The following is a 15716-nucleotide window of genomic DNA, read 5'->3' on the forward strand; positions in this document are numbered from 1 at the left end:
TGAGTTCAGGAAAATGAGAGGGGATCTAATTGAGGTACATGAAATGCTAAAGGGGATTGATAAGGTGGACATTGAACAGATGTTTCCTCCTTGTGGGACAGTCTCAAACAAAAAGGTCATGTTTCTGTCAGAGGAATCTGTGAAATCTGTGGAACAGATTCTGTCTGGGAATCTGTGGAACTCACTGTCCAAGAGCGCAGTGGAGACAGAATCAATCAACAAATTCAAGAAAGAAATAGAGATGTTTGTGAGTTGAAGGGTTGTGGGGAGTGGAGTTGAGACCAGGATAAAATCAGCCATGACCATGTTAAATGGCGGAGAGGGCTCAAAGGAAAGGGCTGGATTACCTTCTCTTAAGGAGAGGCTGAATAGGATGGGGCTGTTTTCCCTGGAGCGTTGGAGGGTGAGGGTGACTTTATAGACGTTTCTAAAATCATGGATAGGGTAAATAGACAACGCCTTTTCCTGATGTCAGGGAGTCCAGAACTAGAGGACATAGCTTTAAGGTGAGAGGGGAAAGATTTAAAAGGGACCTAAAAGACAACATTTTCATGTAGAGGGTGATGCGTGTATGGAATGAGCAGGCAGAGGAACTGGTGGAGGTTGGTACAATTGCAACATTTAAAGGGCATCTGGATGGGTATATGAATAGGAACAGTTCATATTCCAATATGAACATAGTGGGCCAAATACTGGCAAATGGGACTGGACTAATTTAGAATATCTGGTCTGCATTGACAAGTTGGGCCGAAGGGTCTGTTTCCATTCTGTACATCTCTATGACCCTACTTTCATGTATATCTCTGATAATCTTTCATCCCATTGGTTATCATGAATCTACCCATCTCTGCTTTCAAATATTTAAAAGGTTCTGCAACTACTGCCCGTTGAGAAAGGGAACTTCAAATACTGACAACCTTCTGACAGAAAAAATGTTTCCTCATCTCTGTTTTGAGATGGCCCCTTATTTTTAAACTATGACCCCCTAGTTCTAATCTTTTTAGTTTAGTATAATTATGTCTCTGTTGCCGCTTTAGATCCAAGGTCCTTGTTCTTTTTGTATCAGTGTGAAAAATCCTTTTTCTCTCAGTCTGGCAACTTTCATATGGATGACAAGTCTTGACGATAAATTTAAAAATTACACAACACTAGATTATAGTCCAACAGGTTTATTTGGAAGCACTAGCTTTCGGAGCCCCGCTCCTTTATCAGATGATTGTCAATCATCTAATGAAGGAGTGGTGCTCTGAAAGCTAGTGTGCTTCCAAATAAACATGTTTGACTATAACCTGGTGTTGTGTAATTTTTAACTTTATATACCCCAGTCCAACACCAGCATCTCCAAATCATGCCTTGACGATGATACTTGTCCTTATTCCATCTCACCCTAAACCTGCCTAATTTTTGGACTCATCTACCTGATCATCCATGAACCTTCCAAGCTTTAAGGTGAAGAATCTCCCTTTCTCTGGTCTTACCAATCACCTTATTATTAATTATTTTCTACTGTCTAATTCAGTGTGGAATGCAACAATATGTGTGCCTGCTTCGTGGTGGATATGTTGGTAAAACGTTTTTGCTGTTACTTGGGAATGAGTAAAGAAGAGCTAAAGTTGCCATCGTCCCATTGAGCTGCTCTCTCATCAGTGGGAAAGACAGCTTGAGGGTCACCACACTCTAGACAAGGGGTGAGATTGAGAAGGTGGGACCTTTATTGGGAACCACAGCTGGTATAGGAACTAGACCCATGCTGTTAATATATACCTCTGCATGGCAGGCCAACTGTCCAAGCAACTGAGCCAATCAACTCTTACTCTGGGTGTAACTGTTGATGTTAATGACCTTTGATTACCTTGAAATATTGAACTAAGAGATTGTTAGGCAGAAGTCATGAGTGTGATGTCATACTCCCCACTTGCCTGGATGGGTGCAGCCCTAACAACACTCAGGAAGCTTGACACCATCCAGGACAAAGCAGTCAGCTCGATTGGCACCACATCCACAAACATCCACTCCCTCTACCATTGATGCTCAGTAGCAGCATTGTGTACTATTTACAAGATATACTGCAGAAATTCACCAAAGATCCTCAGAGAGCACCTTCCAAACCCACAACCACTTCTAACCAGAAGGACAAGGGCAGCAGATATATGGGAACATCAACACTTTCGTGCTCCCCTCCAAGTCACTCACCATCCTGCCTTGGAAATATATCGCCTTCACTGTCGCTGGTCATAATCCTGGAATTCTCCCCCTAATGGCATTATAGATTCGATTAGATTAGATTCTCTACAGTATGGAAACAGGCCATTTGGCCCAACAAGTCCACACCAACCCTCCAAAGAGTAACCTACCTAGACCCATTCCCCTAGTCTATATTTACCCCTGACTAATGCACCTAACACTATTGGCAATTTAGCATGACCAATTCACCTGACCTGAGAATCTTTGGAATGTGAGAGGAAACCAGAGCACCCAGAGGAAACCCACGCATACACGGGGAGAATGTGCAATCACCACACAGACAGTCGCCTAAGGTGGGAATCAAACCCGGGCCCCTGGCGCTGTGAGGCAGCAGTGCATTGTGGGTCAACCCACAGCAGGTGGACTGCAGCAGTTCAAGAAGGCAGTTCAACCCCACCTTCTCAAGGGCACCTAGGGACGGGCAATAAATACTGACCAGGTTAGAGTGGTGCTGGAAAAGCACAGCAGCACAGGCAGCATCCAAGGAGCAGGGGCCTGACCTGCTCTACTTTTCAAGCACCACTCTAATCTTGACTTGCATCTGCAGTCCTCGCTTTCGCCTAATAAACACAAATCAGCCAGTGATGCCCATATCCCACAAAATGAACAAATTTTAAAAAGTGGCCATAAATGAAAGATGCATGATCTTCATTTTGTTCATCCAGCTGAAGTTTCTAAAGCACCCTTTTAACGTCACATCTCCTGCTAGAAGGTGGATTGTTCATTGCAGGTAATTAGCATCATGCCAGATCTGAACCAACACCACTCAAATCCTAAAACATCAGATGCTTATAAATTAGAATTTTTAATGGTCGTATATTTCTGCTGCATAATTGGACACAACTTGAATGAGTTTTCCCATTAATGTTGGCATTTTTTGATTTTGAATTGGATTTAGTCTGAAAGCCTTGGTGCGCCTGTGTAATGTTCATAAAGGAATAGAAATAACTCCGCAAAAAGAGGAGGCAAACAATCGAGCATGGTTGATAACCAGTCTGAGTTCAGGTAACCTAAAACAGCAGAAATTCTGGGGAATGCAAGATGGAGGACGGGAAGAAGGTGTGACTGTAAGAGCTGCTCCTTTTTTTGAGGCATTTTTCAATGTTGAAGCTGATTTCCTCGAGTTTTTGGAGTGGTAATTACTCTTTTATAAACTGTTGAATTAGATTAGATTCCTTACAGTGTGGAAACAGGCCCTTCGGCCCAACAAGTCTATACCGACCCTTAGAAAAGCAACCCACCCAGACCCATTCTCTTACATTTTGCCTCGACTAATGCACCTCACACTATGGGCAACTTAGCATGGCCAATTCACCTAACTTGCACATCTTTGGACTGTGGGAGGAAACTGGAGCACCCGGAGGAAACCCACGCAGACATGGGGAAAATGTGCAAACTCCACACAGACGGTTGCCCAAGGTGGGAATTGAGCCCGGGACCATGGCGCTGTGAGGCAGCAGTGCTAACCACTGAGCCATTTGGGGGAAAGAAAATCAGAACAACAGCACTTTAAAAAAGGAGGAAGAGAGAGAAACCAGGGACCACGTGGGATGTGAAACAAATGAGCAGTAAACCTGACAACATTTAAAAGGCATCTGGATGGGTATATGAATAGGAAGGCAAATACTGGCAAATGGGGCTAGATTTATTTAGGATATCTGGTCAGCATGGACAAGTTGGACCGAAGGGCCTGTTACCGTGCTGTAAATCTCTCTGGCTCTAACTGGCATGTTCCCTCTGGGTGTGAAAAATCTCCCCATGCACAAGTAATGGAATAGAAACCTGCATTTGCATAGCACCTTTCTCCGACCCCATAATTTCCTTTACAGCCAAGTGAGGACTGCTGAAATGAAGCCCTGTAGCTGTGAAACTTTACACCATCTCGCTCCTGTCAGTCTGTGCAGCAATGTTACACACTTCAGGCTGATCTTGCCCTCAGCTCCTTCACCGTCACTGAATGCTAACAGAACTGAGGAACATTGGGTTGCCTGTGAAAATCCGGGCAACCTGAGACAATTCAAACACAATGGCTACAAGACTGGGTCCCCGTTTCACCTGTAGTTTTGTTGTGACATAACACCTTGAGGGAAAACTGGTGCCCATTCTGAGTCCTGATGAAGGGTCCTGACCTCTGATGCTGCTTGACCTTGCTGGGCCTTTTTCCAGCTCCACACTTCATATTGACTCCATTCTGAGTGTGTACCCGCATCATGAGGTGTGTCCTGAATAGCAGTCACAGTCAGGCCATTAGCACGCGTGTTAAGAGTGTGCACCACGTGTACACAGCTGGGGAAGGTTGTGGTGTCAGGCTGTCCAATGCACTGACTTGTTGCCCTCTTCACATCGCCGCTGTAGCCACTGCACAGTTAGACACAATGTTCTGCAGCAGGAGCTGCAGCCAGAGCCATCAGCACAATGTATAGATGGGGGCGCTGATTACTTTCAGTTGAGTGTGTGGAATTGCTAGTGTTGGTGACACTTGGGAAAGACGCATGAGGAGAAGGCGCTAGTTGTGACTGTAAGGGGCTTTGGGTACATTATGAGCTCCTCGTGCTTGGATGTCAGCATGGGAGGGAGAGGGAACCAGGGCTTCAAAGAGCAGGACAAGCTTCTCGAAGAGGGAGGAGGAGGAGGAGGAGGGTAGAGAGAGAGAGAGAGAGAGAGAGAGAGAAAGACAGGCTCACAACAGGAGGCCTTCTCCACTCCAAAACATTTCTCTTATTTTTCCAGTGGTATCCAATCTGTGTTTTTGCAGTGGGGTGCTCATACAGCTCTTCTCATTCCAGGTGAACCATCAGTGGTTGAAAATATCCCAGACTTATAAGATGTTGTTGTTACATTAGAATTTCCTTTTTTTTATATCAAACCAATGTGGAGTTTGCACAATCTCCCCATGTCTGCATGGGTTTCCTCTGGGTGCTCAGGTTTCCTCCCACATTGCAAAGGTATGCATGTTAGGTGAATTATCCATGCTAAATTGCCCATTGTGTTCAGGGATATGTAGGTTAGATGCATTAGTCAGGGGTAAATATAGCGTAGGGGAATGGGTCTGGTTGGGTTACTCATCGGAGGGTCAGTGTGGACTTGTTGGGCCGAAGGGCCTGTTTCCACACTGTGGGGATTCTATGATTGTATGAAACCAGCCTTATCCCAGAGAGAGTCAGCAGGCCATGGCTTACCCGGAGCTTATTAAAATGACATTGGTCTTACCAGAACACGGGACTACTCTCTCGTTAGGGAGAGACGACTGGTGGTGGTTTAACCTAAGGGTCACCATGTCTCAAGTGAGAGGAGAGGTTGAGAAGGAGAGTCTTTCATGGAAACCTCAGTCATTGTGGGAATTGAACCCACATCCAGCATGACAATCAACCTCCTGCCAACTCAACAAACAGAGCCTCCAACTGGGTGGTTATCACGATCTTAACTTCAGTAAACACTGACACCATGTGTCATAGCACAACAAAGATGTTTCTGCTTCCTTGCTTTCCCTTCTCTCCTCCTTCAAGGCTCACCCTGTGTTTGGGTTGCAAGTTCAGAGGCACGGCCCATCATTATGCATCTTCCCTAAGTGCCAATGCCTTCAGTGAGCGTCTGGAGGATATTTAACTGTGGAAGCAGCGCAACTAAACCTGTCCGTCCTTGCCCACTCAGGGAAAAAGCAACTGCTTCACCAATTACATTGGGAATGTAGCAACTGACGATGGGCTTCATTACAAGAATGTTTGAGCACAGGAGCAAGAAAGATTAATTGCAACTGTACAGAGCTTTGGTGAGACCACACCTGGAGTCTTGCGTACAGATTTGCTCTCTTTACCTAAGAAAAGATACACTCTTCCTCGAGCAAACGCAGCAAATGTTCACCAGACTGATTCCTGGGACATCAAGGTTATCACATGTGGAGAGATTGGGTTGGTTTGGACTTGTATTCAGTGGCGTATAAGAGAGAGTGCAACACGTTGATACACGAAAGGAAGGAATGATGTTCTCCCCTGGCTGATGGGAGTCCGGAACAAGGGATCATGGTCTCAGGACACATTGCAGGTCATTTTAGACTGAGATGAAGAGTAAGTTCTTCTCTGGAATTCTCTACCACTGAAGGCTATGGAGGCCAGTCATCGAACATATTTAAGAAAAAAATAGCTAGATTTCTACTGGCTAAAGATGCCAAAGGATATGTTGAGGGAGTATGGGAGTACAGTGTTGTGACAGAGGGTCAGCCATCATCGTATTGGATGACAGAGCAGGTTCAAAGGCCCGAATGATCCACTCTGTCCCCATTTTCTGTACTTCTGTGCCAAGCAGAAGTCTGTGCTGCAGATTATAATTCACATGAGTCTCCTCCTATGCTGTTTACCTCATCGCAGACAAATCTTTCCAGCCCCTTTTCTCCCATGCACTTGTCCAGATTCCCTTGAAAACATCCAAGTGGCTAGCTTCAACTGCCTTCTGCAGTAGCAGGTTCTGCTCTCCAGCTGAAAAGGCAGGAAATGCCTCATGGGTCCGTTGGTGTCTGTGGAGAGAGGTTCAGAGTTAGTATTTGAGGTCGGCAAGCCTTCATCAAAATTGGGCTCAGGTTGAGCACAAACCCATGGCCTTCTGTTTCTAAGCTCCAGCTGAGTCCCAGTCAACACCATATATTTAGAGTCTGAGACATATACATCAAGGAAATAGACCCTTTGGCCCAACTTGTCCATGCTGACCAGATATCCCAAATTAGTCTCGTCCCATTTGCTAGCATTTGGCCCATATCTCCCTAAACCCTTCCTATTCATATACCCATCCAGATGCCTTTTAAATGTTGTAATCGTACCAGCCTCCACCACTTCCTCTGGCAGCTCATTCCATATGTGCACCACCTTCTGCGTGAAAAGGTTGCCTTTTTGGTCCCTTTTAAATCTTTCCCTCTCACCCTAAACCCATGCCCTCTAGTTCTGGACTCCCCCACCCCAGGGAAAAGACTTTAGCTATTCACCCCTATCCATGCCCCTCATGATGTTATAAACCTCTATAAGGTCACCCCTCAGCCTCCAAAGCTCCAGGGAAAACAGCCCCAGCCTATTCAGCCTCTCGCTATAGCTCAAACTCTCCAACCCTGGTAACGTGCTTGTAAATATTTTCCGAACCCTTTCAAGTTTCACAACGTCTTTCCTGGAGTAGGGAGACCTGAATTAGACACAGTATTCCAAAAGTGGCCTCACCAATGTCCTGCACAGTCGCAACTTGACCTTCCAAAAACTGAAAGAACTGCGGGAGCTGGAAATCTGAAACACAAACAGAAATTGCTGGAAAATCTCAGCAGGTCTGGCAGCATCTGTCGGCAGAAATAAGGTTCACATTACAGGTCCAGCGACCCTGTTTCAGAAACATTTATATTTCACTGGCTGCCGTATACGTCAGAAATTGTATTCAGTCTCACTGCGTAAGTGCAATAAAGCCAGGTGTGATTTGATGGTCTGTTTCATCAGAGGAAATCCCTTTGGGTCGACTGTCTCAGTGTGAAATTTACCTCCGTTGTAATATGACGGTAATTAATATTTCATTGATTCTTCTTCGCTACAGAGCAATTATCTTCTGCTAACTGAAAGTGACACATTCAACAATACTGAGAGAACATATTGTTCTATTTTCCAGAATCTGTTTGGAAATCTGTAAAGGTATCAGCTTGCCTTCCCACCTGCAACATCCACAGTACTTTGTACATCATACTTTTTTTTGTTACAAAGAATAGAATCCCTACAGTGCAGAAAGAGGCCATTCAGCCCATTCAGTTCATGCCAATCCTCCAAAGCACAGACTGAGCTCCCCCACTGCATCCCTATAACCCCTGCATGGCTAACTGTCCTAGCTTGCACATCCCTGGATAGCATGGGAAATTTCCCGTGGCCAACCCACCTAACCTGCACTTATTTGGACTTTGGGAGGAATTGGGAGCAAACCTGCACAGACATGGAGAGAATGTGCAAACTCCATACAGAAGTCACATGACCGTGGGACTGAACCCAGGTACCTGGTACTGTGAGGCAGCACTAACCACTGAGCCACCATTGCCGTCCACTCTGCTATGATGAAGGAATGTAGAATCCAAACCAGTGCAAACTTCATTCAAACCCTTGCCTGGGCAAAGATGTTCCTTCTATCACCCAATGGGCTTGGAGAATGAGGTAAGTTGTTGGGACAATTTACAAACCTCATCAGGAAGGTTTTGCCAATTCAGTCCATATCCCATACTGCTGCTCAATGTGTGCTAGGAGCAGAGGACAGTAACATCACAACTTGCATCTATGTTTGCGCAGATTAAATTTCACTGGTTAGCCCAACAATTTATCTTCTAAATGATTGCTGCACCAAAAAAAAGGTTTCTAATTGTTTTGCTAAGTGGAACGCTACTTCTAATGATGTCCCCACATGAATCCCTTGATTCCTTTGTTCTTCCTCCCCATTTAGTTTCTGAAGATGTAAGCGATGTATCTAATTTTCCAACTAAAGCACATTACCACCATGGTTTTAAGGGAGTTGATGCCGTGGAGGTAATGCAATTCAAAGGCCCTGGCCAGTTCTCTGGGTCAAAGGTTCAAATCCTCCCCCATGCCAGTTGGTGGAATTTAAATTCAGTTAATAAATCAGGAATTGAGTACTAATGTTAATAAATCATCAATTGTCATAAAAAACTGCCCAGTTCATTGATGCCCTTTCAGAAAGGTAATCTTTACCTGGTCTGGCCTACAAGTAACTCTACAGTGTAAAGTCACCCACTTCAAAGAATTTGGACAACAAATCCTGACCTTGTCAACAATCCCATGAAAGAATAAAGGGAATATTTTTAAACATACTTTTGTTCACTTGTGCAGACCAGTCCAGTCTGGAGATTTTCTCAGACAGTCTTATATGAAGGTGTTTGCCTCCTCAGTGTTGGCTGACTCCTTCCTTGTCCGTTTGGTATTGTCTGAAAATGTTGACATTCTGTCATTTGTTCCTCAATCCAAATCAGGAATGTAAATGATGAAGCAACAGTGGTCCCTAATATCCATTTGGACTAAAGGATGCACAGCTTCCAACCGTACATTTGAACAATCACTAAAGCTTCCTGTTACTGCCTCTAACAGCGCTTTGATTGGTCCCTATCTCATTGGCTGCTGAAGCCCTCCCACAGTCTTGGGGGATTTCCAATACAGCCTTGGCTACTTTTCCACATTCTGTAAACTTGAGATCATTCAAAACGCTTGCACTAAATACCATTCTTCTATCACCTGGTGCTCAATAACCTACATTAACAAGCACTATCTTCAGTTTAAAATACTGCAGGTCAAAAATGTTTCAACTCTTTGTGAAACCATAATATAGGACAAATACATTCAGTTTTATCAAGGACAATCTGTGTACTGATCTGTACAAAGGTGTTTACATCTCTGCTGGTCTCCTCCAGTTCCTCTTGCAATTCAGTCTCAATTGGGAGAGACTGCAATAGTGGAAATGAAACCAGAGACCCAGACCCTGTGGGGAGAAAAAGCAGAACGTGCTGGGGATACTCAACAGGTCAGGCAGCACCGACAAAGAGAAAAATAGAGTTACCATTTTCAGTCCTACATGACTCTCTTAAACTTGAAACATTAACTCTATTTCTGTCTCTCTACAGATGCTCATTTCAGACCTCCCAGTATCTGCTTTGCTTTTATTTTAATCCTTGAAGGACATGGGTTCAAATCTCACCTTGGCATCTTGTGGAATTTACATTTAATTAATAGGATCTAAGTCTGAAAACCAGTCTTAGTAATGGTGCAATTCTCATTGACTTTTTAAAGACCCAACGAGTTCACTCATATTCTTTCAGGAAGCAAATGTGCCATCATTACGCTGTTGGGCTGACACGTGACTCCAGTTTCAAGCGAATGTGTTGACTTTTAACTGCCCTTGAAATGACCTGGAAAGTCATTTAGTTCAAGGACAGTAGGAATGGGTGACATATGCTTGCATTGTCAGCAACGCCCACATCCCATGAAAAAATAAAGTAAATACATATAAATCCAAGGTCCTCCAGTATTGCAAAATCTTCACGGTATGTTTCGTACTCCCTCAGTTTCACATCTTTGGCTGAGAACTGGAATTAGTAACAGAGAATCCATATCATGCCCGTACTTAGACAGCTGTCTTCTGTTCCCCTTTCTCAAACACAAGAGATTTCTAAATTCCATTGCATTCTACTGGTGCTTTAAAGGAATTACCAGTCCGAAATCTTTCCTCTGATTCCATGAGTTTTTTTTGGATGAATGTAAGCGAGGGTGAATTTTCTTTCTCGTTATGCTTGGTGAATAAAGTTGCCACAACCTGAGTGATGTGTGGCCTTATGTTTTACGGCAGACCGGTCAGAGGTATTGGTCACAACTGGACGATCGAGCAGCTGGGATGTATTTGACCTCTGACTCCGTGCATCCTGTATGGTGACTCACCTCAGTAATCCCCATGCCAGGTTTGAACTCATTCCAAACCATTAGTGCATGAATGCATGGCGGCTGGGAACTCTCTTATGACTGCCTCTTGGCTACTCGCACACCCCTTCCCTCCAGGTATCCTTGAAATCACCATAGGGACATGTGAGACTCGAACATCGAGTTAATGAATTTGTAATTAACAAGAAAATAAAGCCTTTGTAGCAAAGGTTGCACTTCGTGATGGTCATGTTCAGGAGCAATGGGACTATTTTCTGCTTGGTACTGGACTGAAGAGGGAACATAGGAACAGGGGTAGGCTATTCAGTTCCTCAAGCCTGTTCCACCATTCATTGAGATCATGGCTAATCCATATATCTGAGTTTGATCCATATCCCTTAATGCCTTTGCCTATCAAAAATATATCTATCTCTGATTTAAAATTAACAACTCATCTAGCATAAACTGCCATTTGTGAAAAAGAGTTCCAGATAACCATCACACATTCTGTGTAGAAGCAGTTTCTAACATCTCTCCTGAACAGTCTGGCCCGAATGTTTACACTATGCCCCCTAGTTCTAGAATCCCCAACCACTGAAAATAGTTTACCTTTATCTACCCTGACTTTTCCTGTTGATATCTTGAAGACTTGAAGGCATGGAAGACCTGTCTCTCATCTTGAATCCAATCAGCTTATGAGGTAAGATAACAGAGCAAGAGTGAAGCTGCTTCATTGTGGATCCAACCACAGCTCACCCTTGAGGCTTCTCAGTCATGGAAATCTTAAAAGTCTGTTTCTGTCTTAAAATTGTACAATTGATCAGAAGAGAATATGGTAAAGAGTCAGAGGCTGTGAATTGTACCCCACACTATATTTCTATGGGAGGTGGGTGTTGCCAGCAAGTCCATTATTTATTGCCCACCACAAATTTCCCTGGAAAAGGTGCTGTCCCTTGTGGTAAAGGTGCACCTACGGTGTTGTTCGGAAGGGAGTTCCTGGATTTACATCAGGGGCTATGAAAGAACAGCAAGGTATTTTCAGGTCAGGATGGTGGATGATATGGAGAAGAACTCGGAAGTGATGGTGTTCACATGAATCTGCAGGGCTTGTCCTCCAAAGTGTTGGAGGTCATGGATTTGTGAAGTGCTGTTGAGGTGGACATCAATCCTTCATTCTGGATTAGAGTGGTGCTGGAAAAGCACAACAGTTCAGACAGCATCCAAGGAGCAGGAAAATCGACGTTTCAGGCAAAAGCCCTTCATCAGGAATTCAGGCAGAATGCCTGAAGGGTGGAGAGATAAATGAGAGGAGGGTGGGGGTGGGGAGAAAGTAGCATAGAGTACAATAGGTGAGTGGGGGTGGGGATGGAGGTAATAGGTCGGGGAGGAGGGTGGGGGAAGGTAGCAAAGAGTACAATGGGTGGATGGGGGTGGGGAGCCTTCCACATCCATCAAAGTTTTACCTGCACATCCACCAATATCATTTATTGTATCCGTTACTCCCGATGCGGTCTCCTCTACATTGGGGACACTGGACACCTCCTAGCAGAGCACTTTAGGTAACATCTCTGGGACACCACCCTGTGGCCCAACATTTCAACTCCCCCTCCCACTCAGCCGAGAAGATGGGGGTCCTGGGCCTCCTTCACCGCCGCTCCCTCACCACCCGACACCTGGAGGAAGAACACCTCATCTTCCACCTCGGAACACTTCAACCCCAAGGCATCAATGTGGACTTCACCAGTTTCCTCATTTCCCCTTCCCCCACCTCACCCCAGTTCCAAACTTCCAGCTCAGCACTGTCCCCATGACTTGTCCTACCTGCCTATCTTCCTTTCCACCTATCCACTCCACCCTCCTCTCTGACCTATCACCTTCATCCCCACCCCCATCCACCCATTGTAATCTTTGCTACCTTCCCCCATCCTCCTCCCCGACCTATCACCTCCATCCCCACCCCCACTCACCTATTGTACTCTATGCTACTTTCTCCCCACCCCCACCCTCCTCTCATTTATCTCTCCACCCTTCAGGCATTCTGCCTGTTTTCCTGATGAAGGGCTTTTGCCTGAAACGTCGATTTTCCTGCTCCTTGGATGCTGTCTGAACTGCTGTGCTTTTCCAGCACCACTCTAATCCAGAATCTGGTTTCCAGCATCTGCAGATTGTTTATACCTAGTTGATCAATCCTTCATTGTATAACCATCATCAGAGAACTGCATTGGAAATCAAGCCCCAATATTTCCAGAGCTGTCAGAAATGTGAAGATTTCACGAAACTATGGATAATTACTCTGACTACATCGAGGGCTGACTGCTACCCAGGGTCAAAGCAAACCACACTGAGTTCCTTCAGTAACAGTAAAATAAAACTCTATTCAACATTACAATCTTAGCCTGTAGAAGAAGGAAAGGAGATGTAATTAAGGTATATATGATGCTAAAAGTGATTAACAAAGTAGGCATAGTGAGAATGTTTCCTCTTGTGAATAATTCTAGAAATATATGGTCATGGGATAATGTGTAGACAAACAGGAGGCTGGAAGAACACAGCAAGCCAGGCAGCATCAGGGGTAGAGAAGTCAACGTTTTGGGTATAGCCCTTCTTCAGGAATGGAGATGAGGGTAGGGGGAGCTGCAGATAAAGGTGGAGGTAAGGTTTTCGGTGGGGGGGAGAGATAGAGTGGTGAGGTAGAGAGAGGTGAATACAGTTGGTGGGTTAGACCTGGTTGGTCAATGGGGGAATGAATTCGGTTGGTCACTGGAAGGAAGGGTCAGTAGGTGGAATGGAAGGGAGGAGGTGGGACTGGAAAGGGAGCAGGGGGGATGGGTGGGAAGGTTATTTGAAACTGGAAAACGTAGTGCTGTGTCCGAGCAGATTTCAAAAGGAGATGAAGAGAAACTCTTTGTTGCAAAGGGTAATAAATCAATGGAATTCACTACCACAGAGTTCACTGCATGCTGGGACATTGAGGAAGGAGATGATAGACAAATTTGTAATCAGTAATTGGTTGAGATGTTACTGGAGAGCAGACAGAAAAATGGAGTTAAAGCTGAGATGATATCAGCCATGGTCATATTGATTGATGGAGTAGGCTTGATGGGCTGAATTGCCTACTCATGCTCCTGCTTCTTATGTAATGCTTTGATGTTAACAACTAGTAAAAGAACAGGCTTTCTAAATTATGTAACTTAAACTTTACCCCTTTACAAATTCTTGCAAACACACACGGTTGTGCGGATAGTCGTGCACACTTGCACAATCACACACAGGGACACACAAGTACAAGTGAATGTGCACATGCACACACAAAGAAAAACAGATGAACACAAAGATATTGATTGGTGGGAAAGGAATTGTTCGAAGAATACAACTCTGTGTCATCAGTACTACAGCACAAAATTAGATGTGATGGTTGCACATCTCTTTGCTTATCTGATAATGCTCAGATGTTATCTGATCAGCAATAATCACTCTGTAATTCGTTGCTTGTGTGTCAGACCCAAGGTCTTTCTTGTTTTGTTGCATTTTAGAATTATTTCTTTCAGCATCTGTCAATGTATATTTCTATTGTTGTGATAGAAAGTTGGAGAGAGCAACTTTACAGAGAAGGGGGAGAGAGAAAAGATTAACATTAACTAACATTAACAAAACCCCTTGCTCCTCTCTGTTTGGTTCACCCCCACTTACAGAATCTGTATGACCAGACACTTGTTGCTATACTGAACCCATAACAAATGATGCCATTTTGTTTGGGCTCAATGTCTCCAAAAAGTAAAAATTGTTGCATATGTACTAGTTGGATTCACTTATTTTTTCCCAAAGCTGCAAACAGTGCCTGTGTTCTATCTCCATTTTACAGCAGTATCCATTTTTCAGTCCAAGGTCCAAAAATAAAAAGTCATGACTTGTTGTCACATCTACAAGTTTCGTTTAATTATGATCTGACTTCTAATTCTTTTCATTTCGGTTGCTACGCAGGAGTTAGTACAGCTGATAGTCTTCTAGTAATTCATCAAAACAAAGTAATAAAATCTTGTTCAAAAGGACCAGTTGAAAAGCTGCCAATCACGCTAAACTGGGATAGTGTTTGACATTGGTTTACTGGCTGTGAGTGGTAAACAATTTAAAGAGAAGCCAGCAATGTGATGCAATTAGATATGACGTTTTGATCACCAATAAAATAGTTACCTGTATTTGTACTTGGGAATGCAGGCTTTTGTATCGATGCAGTCTTGATGGTTTATTGCTGTGAGCCACAGCTGGTCTCCTGCCCATTGCCTTAGGGCTGAGTTAAAATAAAAGGTTACATGTTTGAAAGGCAAGCGGTTGGGATTTGAATCATTGGGCCATTCCTGCAAATGAATGCAACAACTTCAAGGTAACACAAACATTTAACCTTGTTTCACACTGAACTCAAAAGTTTGCAATGCCGAGCACTTTGCTCCAGCCAGGTTTCAGTTATACTGTATGCCTTCCCTTGACTTAACCTAAATCTGGGGGAGCTCAAAACACAATATCATTTACTTCATATGACTCAAGAGTGTGACCTTTCCCTCCTTGTGCTTACAGACTGCTTTCAATTCACAATGTTTTTCCCTCTGTTGAACTTATTTCTGCAGGAAGCCTCTAGTGGTGATGTGGCCTTCAGCTTCAGACCCCGTCCATTGCCTCCGTGTGAGCTAACAGCTGAATCGTCGAGATCCCTGCCAAAGAGAAAGAAGGTTTGTGTCATCAGATGTCTTTGCTGACTGAACAGTCTCATCTCTGTAGCGTTCCTTCTTCTCCTGCCTCGTGTTCTGCCTTGCGTTTGAATTCCTGTTTGTCAACTCAATATTCCCATTCCTTTCCATACCACTGCAGTCCAGAAGCCAGTGGTAACTGAGAGATGTGCTCCCCGGCCAGAACTGTCATGTGTCAGACATTGTCTTTGCTATGAATTGGAGTGAGGGACCTGGCAATGGGTGATTTCCCTTCACCCATTACTTCCCCGAATTCCACAGATTCCTATTTCATGGGTTAGAGTGCAGAAATCTCTCAACAACACTG

General features: G+C 44.2%; 1 protein-coding gene across 2 annotated transcripts in view; it reads left to right on the plus strand.

The window, feature by feature from the left end:
- Positions 1–15716, plus strand: part of fam13a (family with sequence similarity 13 member A) — a 216266-nt gene that overhangs the window by 91565 nt on the left and 108985 nt on the right. For both annotated transcript variants that reach the window (XM_072583879.1, XM_072583880.1), the window contains exon 6: positions 15290–15391. In XM_072583879.1, the coding sequence (XP_072439980.1) occupies positions 15290–15391 (102 nt within the window). The remainder of the gene's footprint in view (positions 1–15289; positions 15392–15716) is intronic.

Source organism: Chiloscyllium punctatum, chromosome 14 (assembly GCF_047496795.1).
Source record: "Chiloscyllium punctatum isolate Juve2018m chromosome 14, sChiPun1.3, whole genome shotgun sequence".
Classification (NCBI taxonomy): domain Eukaryota; kingdom Metazoa; phylum Chordata; class Chondrichthyes; order Orectolobiformes; family Hemiscylliidae; genus Chiloscyllium; species Chiloscyllium punctatum.